Source organism: Tauraco erythrolophus, chromosome 5, assembly GCF_009769465.1.
Source record: "Tauraco erythrolophus isolate bTauEry1 chromosome 5, bTauEry1.pri, whole genome shotgun sequence".
NCBI lineage: Eukaryota > Metazoa > Chordata > Aves > Musophagiformes > Musophagidae > Tauraco > Tauraco erythrolophus.
In genome coordinates, this window is record NC_141469.1 from 3,374,470 (window position 1) to 3,388,920 (window position 14,451).

Below are 14,451 nucleotides of genomic sequence, written 5' to 3' on the forward strand. Positions count from 1 at the left end.
TGGATTGCGTTGTCTATAAAAATTACCAGAACAATAGGAAATCTAGTATTTTTATTGAATGTGGGAACATTTTGTTTCTGTCACAGTGCACTGATACTGGTGTTTTGACCCCTTGTCTGTATGACTAAAATTGAATAAAGCAACTTTATCTGCTTGGTAATTGAAATCCTTTTATGCTTACAAAGTACCTAATTGTATTATTAGTGTTCCTTTGTTCTTTGTTCTTCAGATGAGATACACACATAAGACCGTATCTCAGCACAGTTCTGTCATCTTTTACAAATTGATGACACCTAAGAAGGAACATGGCCAAAACAACTGAAAGGATAAATAAACCTGCTTAATTTCTTCAAAGAATAATTACTCGTCCTTGGTCTTGAAGTCTTTGGATACAAACAAAACAAAATTACAGTAGATTGACCTGTATCTAGATTTTTTTAACAGGTTTGAGGGTAAGATCACTCACCTGTGTTGCGCAGCAATAAAAAAGCTGAATGATTTTGGTTTGGAAATAGAGCGTTGTTGCGTCAGAAACTCTGCGACAAGAAAAAAAGTTCATCATCTTGATCATGGCAGAAGTTTGTCCGTAGGCAGCAGGTGTACCAGCGGTTACCGAAGGAGAGTAGGCTAAGTGCAGGCGTCATAAAATGTCTAGATGCTGCCACGCTGTTAAACTTCTTCCGGAGAAGACTCGGAGGCACTCCGGAGAACCTGCGGTGGAGCAGGCATCCCGACACCACTGAAGTTGTTCCACGTAATCTTCAGTTTTCCTTTAATGCATCTTTGAAACAAATCACGTGTCGCGTTCAGGGATGCAGTTGTCCCTGGAAAAAAATCAGAATTGTGGGAAACACCGAACTCCAGACCGCTGCCAGTAAGCCAGCTGGCTCTGAGACTGGCTAGCCCAGGGCAACGTAAGGAGGGAGGAGAAGGAGGAAAGAGGGAACGCTTATTTTTAGGAAGCTAATTGAGGTTCTTGCTACACAAGAGTGGATCAGCCAAGGGATGGGACCAGGAATCTTAGGTAGGAATGTCAGGAGGTGAGGGTCAGTGCCGTGGCGCTGGGGCAGCCCTCGGGGAGGGCTCCTGCTGCCTCACTAGGAGGGGGACATGGTCCCGCTGAGGGACAACGTCCATATCCCCTTGTGGAGTGTCATAATTGTTTCTTCTAACGTATGGGATATGGCCGATCCGAGCCGGTAGGTGTTTCCTAAGGATTCGCACGTGCCTACCTTCGGAAAATAAACAAACCAACACGTAGTTTACGGCCGGGCCGTTCTCCCAGCCCTGAACCGGCGCCATTTCGCCGCTCCCCACAAAGCTCACGGCTCCGCCGCCCCCCCGCCGCCCTCAGCGCGGGATTTACCACAGCGGCGTCCCGCCGAGGGGAGGGCAGGCGCCGCCACAGCGCGCCCAGAGCGGGGGGGGGCGGTGCGCGCGCCCCATCCCGGGCAACGCTCACGGACGGTTTCCACGCGGCTCCGAGCGAGCCGCCCCGGCCGAGGGTGTCCCCGGGGACACGCACCGGGAACGGTCCGTTCTAACGCCCCCCGGTGACTCGCCGAGCGCGGGAAGGGCTGCGCGGGTCACACACAGCACACCCACCCCCCCCCCCCCCCCCCCCCCGCCGCCGCCGCCGCCAGGTGGCGCCGCCCGCCCGCGAGACAGAGCCCGCGGAGGGATCCGGGCACCGGGCGGGTCCCCGGGAGCCGCGAGCGGGGCACCGGGCGGGAGCCCCGGACGGGCGGGGCTCCAGGAGCCGGGCACCGGGCGGGACGCGGCACCGGGCGAGACCCCAGAAGCCTGGCACCGGGAGCCCGGCACCGGGCCCCGCGGTTTTCTGCCCGAGGACCGGTCCCGGCTCTAGAGAACGACGGGCGCTCGGTCGCGGAGAGAGGCGAGAAGGGGCCAAAAAAAAAAAAAAAAAAAAAAAGACGGAGCAGCGGCGGGTTGAATAGCGCCTTTAAATTACTGCTGACACCTCTGTTGCAGCTCCCTAAAATCTCAATCAACAAGCCATTAGAACTCGACGGGAGTAAAACTAAATCCTCGTTTAAGTGTATTTATCCGCTCTCTTTTCTCTCTTTCAAATGCTAAATCCATTTCAGCATATGCCCCTTCTTTCTCTGCCCTTTCTCTGCAGACTGGCAGCCCCTACTACTCTTGTAAATATGAAAGATGCTAATCATATGACATATCACGTCTCAGTCGGAGCCTGGAATAAAGCCTTGAGATTTGGGATCATTGCCTCCAGACAACAGCTTCATCAGCCGGAAAGTTGGTTTTTTTCTCCTTTCCTTCAACTCTCAATCCCTTCTTTGTCTGGGGGAAAATGCAGCCAACTCGAGCCACCCCGGCCATATGGTTCACTCTGTGTTGTCTTAGTTGAATCCCGAATTGTTTGTGACTCGCGAAGGGGTTTTTTTTTTTGGATGGTTTTTAATTTTTTTTTTTTAATTTTTTTTTGGAAGCGTGTATAAAGACATAGAAGAGGCTGCCCGTACCAGGGCGGCTTTTCAAGGTTATTACATGTTCTTCACCACTCCTCCTGCAGCCTCTTCTCACGCTTTTTCACACCAACGCAACCGATGCCGAGGATCTTGTTATTTTTTCCGTCGGTGGATGGAAACGCCTTCTGAAAACACGATTCCTTTTGGCTTTCTGGAGTTTGGGGCACATGCGAAAGCAAGTATCTGCTTTCCAGCAAATCCCTTCGAGAAATGCCTTGGCTGAGAGAAGCCCCGGAGTATTTTGAGTAAGGAAGAGTGGCTTTTAAGACCTGTATAAATTAGGAGCTGAATGAGTGCGGCGCGCTCGAGTTTGGATAGCCCCTTGTTTGATAGCAGCCTGCCAAATTTTCTTTCTCTCTTTCCTTACACAAACCCCCCAAAAAAAGGCCCTTTCACCAAATCATTAAATTCTACAGAGGTGGTCAAGCTAGTCCTGCTTTTCAGGCGTCCGAGAAAGAAAAGGGTCCTTGAAGTTTAGAAGATGCCCAAGGAAAACTCATTGAATGACATCAAAAGAATGAGTTTCCATAGCTGTTGAAGCACGAGAGCCGTGTAGCTGCACAAAGGCGGGTTGGGGCAGTGGGACTGTCCCACCGCTCTATCCCAGCACAATTGGGTCACTGAAATAGGGAATTAATTACCATTGGAGAGTGGGCAGCCCATTCACCGCTGGCTGAGTTTTATTAAACGCCAATATAAATAACAAAACAACTCTTGTGGCTGCACTATTCCTACACGCCAAAGGAAGGATTATGTCGGGGATTAACATCTTAAAGTCTATGAGACTTTCTGACTCAAGGCTCGGAGCTGGTAATCGTATTTGTCTCCTGGTTCAGCGATTAGTGCTCTCCCTCGCGCACCTTCGCCTGCGCGGCCAATGTCCCTTTTTGCAGGCACCGGGTTTTTCACACAATCGGCTGTTCTTTTCCCCACGTCTATAGAAAAGAATAAGAAAACTGAAGCGTGTTCACGCGATCCTCAAGCTTCTTCTCTTCTTCATGGGAAAGGAAGGCACCGGCGGCCTTTTTTCACAAGTGGGGAGGGAGGCAAACCCTCTTGGGGGGGCGGGTGGGGGGAGCCAGGCAGGGCTCGGGACGGCAAAATCGCTCCGCAGGCCTGCACCTGCCATGCAAATCTGCTGCGAACAATCGGCCCCCGACGAGGGGCTCGTCTGCCGGGGGTGGGGGGGCCACGGAAGGATGCCGAGGCAGCGCTCTGAGGGGGGGACCCTTCCCCGCCTTGATCCCAAAACGAACCCCAAAACTTGCTAGTGCGGCTTGGGAGTCGGGGGGGGCTCGTCTCCCTGCAGCACTTTTTGCTGCAGCACGCACGAGGGGTTTGGCAAGGTCCTGGATGGGGGACGGGGGGGTCCGCAGCAGCCCCCGATTTCTCCCCTCCCCAGAGCATCCCAGTACACCGCTGGGAGGGGACGTATTGTGACCCCCAGTTTTAAAAGCAGAATCGTCGCACTCACGGGGTTTGCGGGTGCTGCTGTAGGGCTGGGCACCCCAGGATTCAGGGTGTAGGGGGTGCCCTGATATGGGCAGCCCTGGCCCCCCCCTAAACCCTGAAGAGACCCACAAGGGCCCGGCGGGTGTGAGGGAGGCAGAGCTGGGAGGGGTCAGGTCAGGCCATCCTATCCCTGCCAGTTTGTGTGTGTCCCCCGTTCCCCGGGGGGGAGGTCACACCCCCGTTCACCTGGGGCCGGCACGCCGTCAAACGCTGGCTCTCAACTTGTGAGGTCGGCGTGTGGATGGGCTGTATCCAAAGGTCTCTCAGCAACACAGACCCTAAACTTTTAGGGCTATTGGGTCGCCTCAGAGTTCAATCTTCTTACAGCAAACAAAGCCTTTCTGAAGGTCTCCCTCTCTCCCGCACACAAGCTCAGCGTCTCTTTATTTCTGGGCTGTGTGATAAGCTTAAATCATTGTGCTCCCATTTCTTGATCGTCGCCTACTTTGGGCTTTTGTTCCCGTAAAGTAGGATTGAGTCTGGCAAAGGGGCTGAAGTTGAACAGTTTGACCCTTGGAGGACAGTTCAGGCGGTGGGCAGCAGCACGGGCAGCTCTCCCTCGCCCCCGCCGATCTCGGCCCCACGGCTCTCAGCCTCTGTCCGGGCCGGCCGCGGGCCACACAAGTGCCCCTTGGACTTGCCACGCTGGGAAGGTCGCGAGGACTCGGTAGCCGAATCGTCCTCGGTCACTTCGTGCTCAACCCCGCGGAGAAAACCACTGCCTTGCCAAAAGGCACCCTGAGAGGTTACGTGCCCCGGGTCTGGCTAAAGCTGGACTCGTGCCCTCCTGCTGCCCTCCCAGCATGGCAGCCGCCTTCCCCCCCCGGCTCTACCACCTCCGCCTGACCTCTCCATCGCTTTGCAGGGACAAAAATCTCCGTGAACGGAGCCCGGGCAGAGGGATGTGCTCGCCCCTTCACAAGTGACTGCTCCACGCTTTAAGGTGCTGGAAAAGAAAGAAGGTCCCTTTGCGTTGTTCTACCGGGACGCCAAGGGGACCTACGGATTTCCCATTTTCCAAACGGGAGCATTACGATCTCTCTCGAGAGTCACAGAGATTTTCTAATAGACAGGCTAAATCATAACGAGCGGGGCAGTCGCTGATCCGAGAGGAGGCCATATCCAGACACGGCCCGCGGCTGCGGAACGGCAGGACGGGAGGACGCGGAGCCGGACCGCGAAAGCCAACGCTCCAGTACACCCGGCCGCGATCGCTCCGGCAGGGAGCAAGACAGAGGCCACCAACTCAGCGGGCAGCAGGCGCGAGGGATTGAACTGCGGGCGCGTTTGCGGCGTGCTCGGTGAGACGTTTGCCGAGATTTCACCTCTTTCCCCTATTTTGTCATCGTTTTTTTCTCCACCCGTTGCAAATAAAATTCCGTTTCAAAGCTTGACCCTTTCCAAAACAGCTCGGCGACAGTTTCCAGCCGGGAACGGACACCACGTTACGGTTTTCATTTTGTAGGTCCTCACCGTCATTCCTTCCATCAGGCGGAGCGAGCCTGCTGACCCCGGGGGCACGTCGCCAGGCCTGGCTATTCACCGGGGCGTCCTGGTCCTTCCCAGGGTGGTCTGGAAGAGAAGCGGAGAGGGGGTGAAGGTTTTCCTGGTGGATTGACAAGTTGTTGGTGTTTTTTGGGGTTTTTTTACAAGTCTTCTTGAGCCTACGTTGCATCCAAGAGCTGCATTTGACGGCACCGAGCGAGGACCGCAACGCACGCGCCGGGACTGCCACTTTTCTGACCGCCAAAACGCGGGTGGCAGAGCTGAGGGGGCTTTTTCCCACCTCGGGTCTGCTCTGTTCCTTGCAAAACCTCCTTGAAAACGGCGGGGAAAAGGCAAGGCTGGCTTGCCAAGGCTTGCCCACCCGGCCTTGGCCAGCAGACGCATCCCCGGGGCACGCTGCCTCCGGGCGGGGGGGCCCGGGATCGCCGCTTCCCCTCCTCCTCCGCCCCAATCGTGCCTTAATTGCACGCCATAACCAACGAGTCCCCCCCGGTGCCCCCCTCCAGCACCCACCTCCGCCTTCCCCCGCACGCCAGAGGTGCGCCCCGCAGAACACGTTATTTCCCTGGAATCACCCCCCCGCAAACTTAAAAAAAAAAGTCGGGAACACGCCGGGGGGAGCCAAGGGGATGCTCCCCGGGACGGGACGGGACTGGACGGGGTTTGGGGGGGGGGTTGGGGGGGTTGGGGGGGTGTCGCCGCCGCCGCCGCAGCCCCTTAATGAGCGGCTGAAAGGGAGCCGGCTCCGGCGCGCGTGGCGCGCGGGGCGCCCTGATTGGCCAGCTGCGCCTCGCGACCCCCCCCCCCCCCCCCCGACCCCCCTCCCCACTCCCCATTCATTAATAAATTAGCGGCACGCTCCAGCCGAGCGCGAGGCACCAATGGCGCGGCCCCGGCCCCGGGGGGGGGGGATAATGGCGGGGGGGGATAATGGGGGGAGGGGGGGGGGTCGGCGGCGGCGCCCTGAAAAGAGAAGCGGGAGGCGCGGGCGGGGCGGCGGGGGCCCCGGGGGTAGGTTTGATTGTTCCCCGCGGGGTATATAAGGGGTGTTAAGGAGGGTCGTGTGCCAGACACGCAGCCGCCGGGCCCCGGGCCGCTCCGCCGCTGCCGCCGCCGCCCCGGGGCGCGTGCCAGCACCGTGCCCGCCCCACACCCCCCCCCCACCCCCGCCCCGTCCTCACCCCCCGCGCTTTCCCCCCTTCTTCATTCCCACCCCCGCCCCCCTCGCCCGGCCGCCCCGTCAAACCGCTGAACCGTTCAACCGGCGCCCCGGCCCGGCCGGGAGGCGAGGGGAGCGCGATCGTCGCGTCCCGTCCCGTCCCGTCCGGTGCGGTTCCCGTCCCGCCGCCCCGCAGGATGCTGGTGAAGGCGGAGGGTCTGGCGCCGCCGGCCGACGACGAGCTGCTGCTGCTGGGGCTGGTCTCGCCCGCCCCCTCGCCCTCGCTGCCGTCCAGCGCCGAGGAAGAGGAGGAGGAAGAAGAGGAGGAGGAGCTGCCCGCCGCCTCGCCGGCGCGACCCGTCGAGGCACCGGGCGCCCGAGGGTTAAGGCGGCTGGAGGGGAAGCGGCGACCGGGCCGGTCCCGCGGCGCTCCGCGACCGGCTCGGACGGCGGAGACGGCGCAGCGCATCAAACGGAGCCGGCGGCTGAAAGCCAACAACCGGGAACGCAACCGGATGCACAACCTGAACGCGGCGCTGGACGCGCTCCGCGACGTGCTGCCCACCTTCCCCGAGGACGCCAAGCTCACCAAGATCGAGACGCTGCGCTTCGCGCACAACTACATCTGGGCGCTCACCGAGACCCTGCGCCTGGCCGGGGCGGCGCGGCTCGGGGCCGACGCGGTGGCGGCGGGAGGCGGCGGCGGCACCGGCGAGGGCAGCCCCTCGCCCCCCTCCTCCTGGAGCGGCGGCACCGCCAGCCCCGCGCCCTCCGCCTCTCCCTACGCCTGCACTTTATCCCCCGCCAGCCCCGCCTCGGACCCCGAGCACTGGCCGCTCCCGCCGGGCCGCTTCCCCGCGCCGCCGCCGCCTCAGCCCCGCCGGTGCCTCTAACCCGGCCCGGCGGTCCCGGGGCTCCCCCCGCCCCCGGAGTGTGTGTGGGGGGGTGTATGATGGGGGGAGCCCGGCGGCATCTGCCCGCTTCCCAGGGCCGGGCTGTGGGAATGTCACCTGCCAAACCAAACTTTCTCTCTTTTTTTTTTTCTTTTTTTTTTTTTTTTTTTTTTCCTCTCTCCGATGTTGCACTTTGTCCAGTTTCCCAGATCTGTCACCGGGGCTTTTGTGTTCTGTGTGTCCCCCCACTCCCGCTCCTTTCTCCCTGCCCCGCTCCCCCTTTTGCCATCTGTCCCTTATGATTTATAGGGAGGGGAGGGGGGAAGAAAGCAAAAAAAAAAAAAAAAAAAAAAGTTAATTGTTTTGTTCGAGGTCCAGGTTAGAAGTCATTGTATAATTTGTAGGCTTTGTGAGGGCTGAATGCAAGCGTGGAAATTTAGGCTGAACTCTCTATCAAAAGGAAAAAATGTCGAGGAAAAGGGAGGGGGAGGGAAACGGGGAGGGAGGACCCCCTCATGCATTATTTATTTCGACCTTTAGGGGACGAGGAACTCCCCCCTTCTTTCAGGAGATTAAAAATAAATCAACAGAGTGAAAACCTAAACAGACACGGAACATTACAGCGATCAGCCACACACGTGTTCACATTTATTTATTATAAAGACAGATTTCATGGAAAAGATGTATTTTTTTGTATAATTTACAGAGTTTATTCTAGTATTTACAGCCGAAGAGCAAAGGGATTGTTCTCGTGATAAAATATAAATAAAAAGCTCTAATTTTCGTAACTTCTGCCTTGCTGCTTTTTCTGGTTTACGCGCCGTTTGCTGGGAATAGCGGGACTGGGAGGCTGGTGCCTGTCCTGGTGAAACAGGGATCTGATGGAAGCTCCTCCGGCCTCGGGGTGACAAACGCCGGCTCCGTGGGCACCAGCTTCTTCTTGGTGTGTTCAGAGACACCTGAGCCGGGGCAGGCTCTGGCCGGCCGATAGGTGGTTTTATTCTGAAAATTGCCTTTTGCGTCCTAAAAGAGTAAAATCCCCCTTTTTTTTTGTTTTCCTTGCAGAATAAGAACAAGACTAAACTCTCAGGGATGTCATCTTAGCCCCAGGGTGGGGTTGGGGGGGAAGCACTCTTTGGGTGGAAAGCTGCTTGGGGAGAAGTGGATCCAAAGCAAGATAAGTCTCCTGTTTTTCCAGCCAGGAAAAGCCTCAGAAACGTGCGTGCAATCCGGCCTCCGCCTCTCTCCGCGGCGTTTCGTTTCTGCGCTGGGGTTCCTCGTGCGGCTGATGACGTCGCGCAGGAAAACAGCTCTGAGCACAGCGTGGGTGTATATATGTAATTTTGGTGGAAGTTTACTCATGGTTTACTTTTGCTTCTCCATACAGGAGACGCTGCGCAGTGAACGCGTGACGGAGGGACGGATAAACGACGCTTCCTCAGGGCGGTGGCTCCTGGATATGGCAGTGAAGGCCGTAGGAAATAAAAGTTACTGAGAAAAAAAAACCCGTGTGGGTTTAAAGATGAAGAATTTCCTTTCTCTGTCTCTCTGAGGGACGGATGAAATCCAGGTGACAGACAAGTCCCGGGAGTTCGGGTCGATGGCTCAGAGCACCCCTCGGCTGTCCCAGGGGCCGGTGCGCAGCACGGGTACCAAGGGCACACGGCCAGGGATGTCACCATGGAGCGGGGGATGCTGGAGGCCACTGAGGCCCCTCAATCATCACCCCTGTCCACCCGGGAGCACTTTGTGACTTCTGGGTACAAACACCTGGAAATCATTAAAAACCAGCAGAGAGGCCTGAATGTATTAATTAAATAAAACACGCAGCGCGTGAATCCTGCCCGGTGCCCTCCGGATCCTGAGAGCGTGAAACCCGGCCCTTGGAGCAACATCCCCAAAAGGGGTGGAGGGGGGGGGAAGAGGAAAAAAAAACCCACAAAAAACCTCAACAAAATGTGTGAAAAGAGAATTAGTGAAATTAGGTTAGGCCAATAAAACGTGCGGGGGTTCGCCCCCCCGGGCCCACAGCCTCGGGCGAGCAGCGCTATCGAGCCTGATCTATTGTTTCCCCCCCTGGCAGGGGGGTTATTGTGTGATAAATAATTCCTTAAAAAAAAAAAAAAAAAAAAAAAAGTGGCCGCATTTGCATAATCACTGCTTTGATGTGGCCAGCACGATGAAGCTGTGTGTCCCCCCCCCTCCAAATCTGCCACGGGCCAGGAGGAACAAAACAAGCCGGAGCCTTTCAATCCACTGGCAGTGTGTGGGGCGGCCGTCGGGAGCGGGTTTTTCACTCTCGCTCTCTTTTTAACGACCCCTTTTAATGATTAAACTCCAGGAATGCCAAAAAAGGCGGCTAGCGCTTCGCTCGCCCTCTCCGTCTTTTCTGGTCGGGTCTCATTGTCCTTCTCAGTTTCTTTCCCGCTTTTCAAAAGCACTGGAGTAGGTGCCTTCGGCTCTCCAAAAGGCCGGGATGGATGGAATGAGCTCCTGCTCTCTCGATGGTGAGCCGTGGAGGAGCGGGAGGGACGTCTCGGGTGGCTCAGCACCGGGATGCTTCCTCCAACAGTCCTTCGAGGAGGGACACTGCTTCTTGCAAGGTTCATCGTCCTGGAGGTAGATTCCTTCCATCCCAGGTACAGATCTCGTTAGCAGGAGCATCCTCCGTCCCGCTGGGGCTATGACCACTGGAACCACCGTGGGAAAAAGCACACAGAGGATGGAAGGGGAGGTTGGAAGAGGGCTTTTCTTTGGGGTTTGGGGTGTGAGCCACGCAAGCCAAACCTTCCCTGGTTCCCAGACAGGGCTGGCAGCATGGCTGGAGATGCCCTCAAAGGAGACGGGCCTGAGTGAGGGAAGATGGGGAGAGGAAGGCAGGGCAGCACTGGCAAAGGATGAGCCAGAGAGGCTGGATTTGTTACCCAACCCATTCCCCTACATCCTGATTTTTCTTCTGCATGTGGCCAAAAGAGTTTACTTCCCTCTTTCTTCCTTCCAAATTCAAAAGTTTATTTCTCTCGTTCCTTTTTTTCTTTTATTTCCTTCCTTTCTCTCAGAAGACTGATTTTTGGAGGTGATGGGATGTCCTGGCCCCGAGTGGAGCTGCAGTTCCTTAGAGCATCAGGAAATCAGCCCGCGGCTCCGGAGACGATTACGGCAAACCTGGAAGCGGACCAGGGGATGCAGGATGGAAAAGAAGTGCGTCTTCGGATGAAGTGGAAAACCTGGGGGTGGTTTCCATGGCAGCACCTTGCCATAATAACCTGTGTTTATGATCCTTCTGTGTATTGTATTTTGGCATAAAAGCTTCTCCATGCCGTCGGAGCTGGAGGGGCTGCCCTATGCCCCCCGAGGGTGTTTACAGCCCTCCTTGGCATAAGAATAGTGACAAGAAGCCAAACCCCAGTGCCGGTGCAACAGCAGCCGCACCCCAAGGGCTCGTGCTCGCTCGCTTTCATGTCGGACATAAATCTCCCGACGTATCGCCGTAATTAAAGCGAGCGTTCCCGACACAGCCCTCATCTGGCCGGCGAATTTTGGGGGCAGCTTTCTCCCTCCCTCCTAGGCGAACACCCACGAGCCAAGGCAGAGAGGCAGCTTTTTGGGCTCGGGCACCTCACTGCTGAGCCCTTGAGTACCCAACGAGACTCAAAAGGAAGATAGAAGACCTGGAAGAAGCGTGAATTCAACTTAGGCAGCTTTCTAGGTAAATCCGAAGGCGTTTAGGCTCAGCGAGAAGGGTCTAGTTAAAAAAAATCCAGTTTCCTAAAGCCTTGTTCGGGCTGAGGTTCAGGGCCCGCCGTGCCGCAGGTTTTATGGATTAAATGATTTTATTGTCACAGGGCTACTTCGTGAAACAACTAGAGGAGGGTTCACCTGCTATGGAGCATCCTGCGGTGCTCTCCCATGGCTTTGTGATTGAAACGCGTGGGGTATTAAGTAATTAAGCCCACGCTGGCTGTTTTTTTAACACTGGGTACATAGGAATCACCTAACGTTTTCATTGAAAGGATCCATCATTTGGGATATTAAAAAGTCAGATCTTTTCTTATTTCCCTAAGAAAATGCGTATGCAACTTCGAGAAACGTAATGAGAGCCCACCCCGAAATTATCTGTAAACCGTATTTTTCTACAGGAAAGGGCTTATGTTTCTCTGCAGACGAAAAGCACGATGCCACGCGACCTTTGTGTTGGTACCTTCAGTCCTGGGACAGGCGTTTCGCCGACGATCTCCGGCCTGGAAGCGCTCTGCCTCTGTCCTCTCTCAGCATTTCAGGCTGGGGATGGTTCGCCGGGAACACTTTCCCACAGCCTCGTCTCAGGCTCCGGCTTTCCCCGTGGGTTGGAGTGGGTTTTTTTTACATTTCACTACTTTCTCCTCAGGGATTCAGCCTTTCACTGGTTTCATTCGCTAGTCCTCGGAATTTCAGGCTCATACTCCCCAGATGAGAATTTCCTCGTCTCTTCCCCCTGAAATGATTTAATACCGTTAAAGACACCAAGAGCTTTGAAGCTGATCTCTCTCAAAAAAAAAATGAGCTTTTCATTTTTATGATGTTTAAGAAGTATTTGAGAGCAAAGTCCATCACCCACCAGCTCAGCTCCCACCACCACTGTGCTTCTGCAGCCTCTGAGGGTCCCATTGCCCCCACTTGCCCCCCGATTTGTTTTTACCACCTGCAGGTCCCACATCCACAGAGCCCCAACTGATGCAGGAGAAGAGCAGGAGATTTTGGTACCCGGGGGCTTGGGGAGCTGGCAGCAGGGCTACACACTGGGGAGAAAGACGGGCACCCCGGGGGCATCAGCCACGAGTGGCAGCTGCTGCTCTGGCCATGGGGTAAGGGGAGGTCCCGGGGGGGCCAGAAGCCCCCCAGGGAGGGGCATGCCAGCCGTCCTGCCTGGGGGGCTGCAGGTGGCCAGGGGATGTCTGGTTTTGTCCTGTGATGATCTCACAGGACAAGGCACGATGCGTGTCCTCCAGGCACCGCAGGACATGGGTGGCAGGAGAAACAACTCGAGTTAGGGGGTGGCAGAGAGGGGCACGGCACTGGTGGGTGTAGGTGGGGGGGCCCAGGAAGGGTCAAGGGGGTGGGAGCGAGCCTGGCCTTGCCAAAAGCGCAGCACATGGGCAGGCGATGCCGGTGTTCCCGGCTCCGCTGGCAGCAGCGTGTCCGAATCTTACACAGTCCCAAACCCAGCGCCGAGGTGCTCGGCTGCCACGGGAGCCTGGTAAATGTGATTTGGGAAAGGACCAGAACCAGATCCCAGTTCCCAGCCCTCCTAGGCAATAGGAGTGCTCAGACTCCCAGCTTTGCAGTAGAAATCGGGGTGTCACTTTATTTTAGAAGGGCAAAGCCCTTGTAACTCACTGGCCCCCCCAAACTGCTCGCTGCCTGGAGAGGTGAAGGGATGGGGGGCGGTTTCACAATTTATCCCTTGGGATGGTGATCCTACACACTAAATCCTATAAGGGCTTGGACTTCACAAGAGCTCCCCTTTATTATGTATGGATTTGGCCTGTGCAGGCCCGATTCTCGTACCATATAGGCAAAAAAAATCTCAAGCACCCATCTCTTATACAGTCATGGCAGTGCTGCACTCCACTTCCACAAATGGAAATCCTGATAGGAGTAATTTTTTTTCACCTTGCGTAGGCTGCTTTCTTCCTACGGGGCCAAATCTTGCGTCTCAAAGTCTAAGACAGTCTCTTTTGCTCTGATTAAATAACTGATACCTTCAACTTGAGGACATATCCTGCCTTCAGCCTACGATGCCGCAACATCTGTGCATGTCCAGCAAACTTCCGGCAACCTCCTCCTCCTCTCTGCGACTTCAGATTTCTGATTCAACAGAGGTGGTGATCTTCCAACACTAGGATTTGAAAGAAAGCCTTTAAAAACTGATTGGAAAAAAAACCCACCATTTCTTCCGCCCGCTGAACGAGAGCGCGTGCCTGCGACGGAGAGTCGCTCGGCGCTTTGCAGCAGCCGGGAGGGAACACGGATGGTGCCGGGGGTGCTGTGACATGCAGCCGTCCCCTCCCCCTTCTTTTATTAAAAAGAAGAGAGACTGGACCAACGCTGATGGCATATTTACCTTCATGAGTTGTAAAAAAAAGTTAATTACCGCTTGGAGCAAGTTGGTATGGCTGTCCTGAGCTGTCTTTTATTAGTAGTCGCCTTCATTAATTTCCCTCGCTGGATTTGCTGCTAATAGCTGCTTGGTCCTGGGCAGCACAAAGCAGCATCTGTGCCATTGAGCAGAAAAGCGGGAGTCAGGCAAAGGGGGGGTACTGGGGAAGGGGCGGGGGGGGACACGACGCCGTTTGCAAATCAACCTCTATTAACGTGATGGCCCGATCAGAGGGGACGGCGGCCCTGGCTGCCGGCACGGCAGTTTGGGCTTCCCTTGGCTGTTACCGCTGCAGGAAAAGCACCTGCTGCCAGCCGGGGTTACCCTGCTCTTCATGGGCCAGACTAGCCGAGCACCCTTGGGTGCTGCCTGCGCTGGCCTGGCACCCCCTTGATGGGGAAGGGAAGCTGCTACGGGACCCGTGCCCCCCTCCACGGTGCTGCGGCACATGCTGTGTTGAGTGGAGACGTTCAGCAATATGGAGCAACACCCCAGTTATCAGTAACTGCGTAACTTTTGCCGAGAGATACGCTTCATCTTAAAAACAGCTTGGCAGAGATGTTTTTCTGGTTAAAGAATGAGATTAAGTTCTATCTGGGGCCGACAGCCCCATCTGCAAGAGGGACGTGGGAGAGGATTTCATCCAAGTGGGAAAAAAGGAGGGTGGCGCATGCCATTCCCGGGAGAGGGGTGAGAGCAGCACACTGCCGCCGTGGAGCTGTCCCCAGACTG

The 14,451-nt window shown here is 56.1% G+C and overlaps 1 protein-coding gene across 2 annotated transcripts; it reads left to right on the forward strand.

The window, feature by feature from the left end:
* The first annotated feature begins 6,884 nt into the window (after positions 1 to 6,884).
* Positions 6,885 to 7,580, forward strand: NEUROG2 (neurogenin 2). 2 transcript variants are annotated; one of them, XM_086612275.1, is made up of 2 exons: positions 6,885 to 7,370; positions 7,404 to 7,580. In XM_086612275.1, exons 1-2 carry the CDS (start codon positions 6,885 to 6,887, stop codon positions 7,578 to 7,580), a joined length of 663 nt encoding a protein of 220 aa, XP_086468401.1. The 2 variants fall into 2 exon arrangements, with proteins under 2 accessions (XP_086468401.1, XP_086468400.1); XM_086612274.1 differs by having other exon boundaries at positions 6,885 to 7,580.
* The last annotated feature ends 6,871 nt before the right edge of the window (positions 7,581 to 14,451 follow it).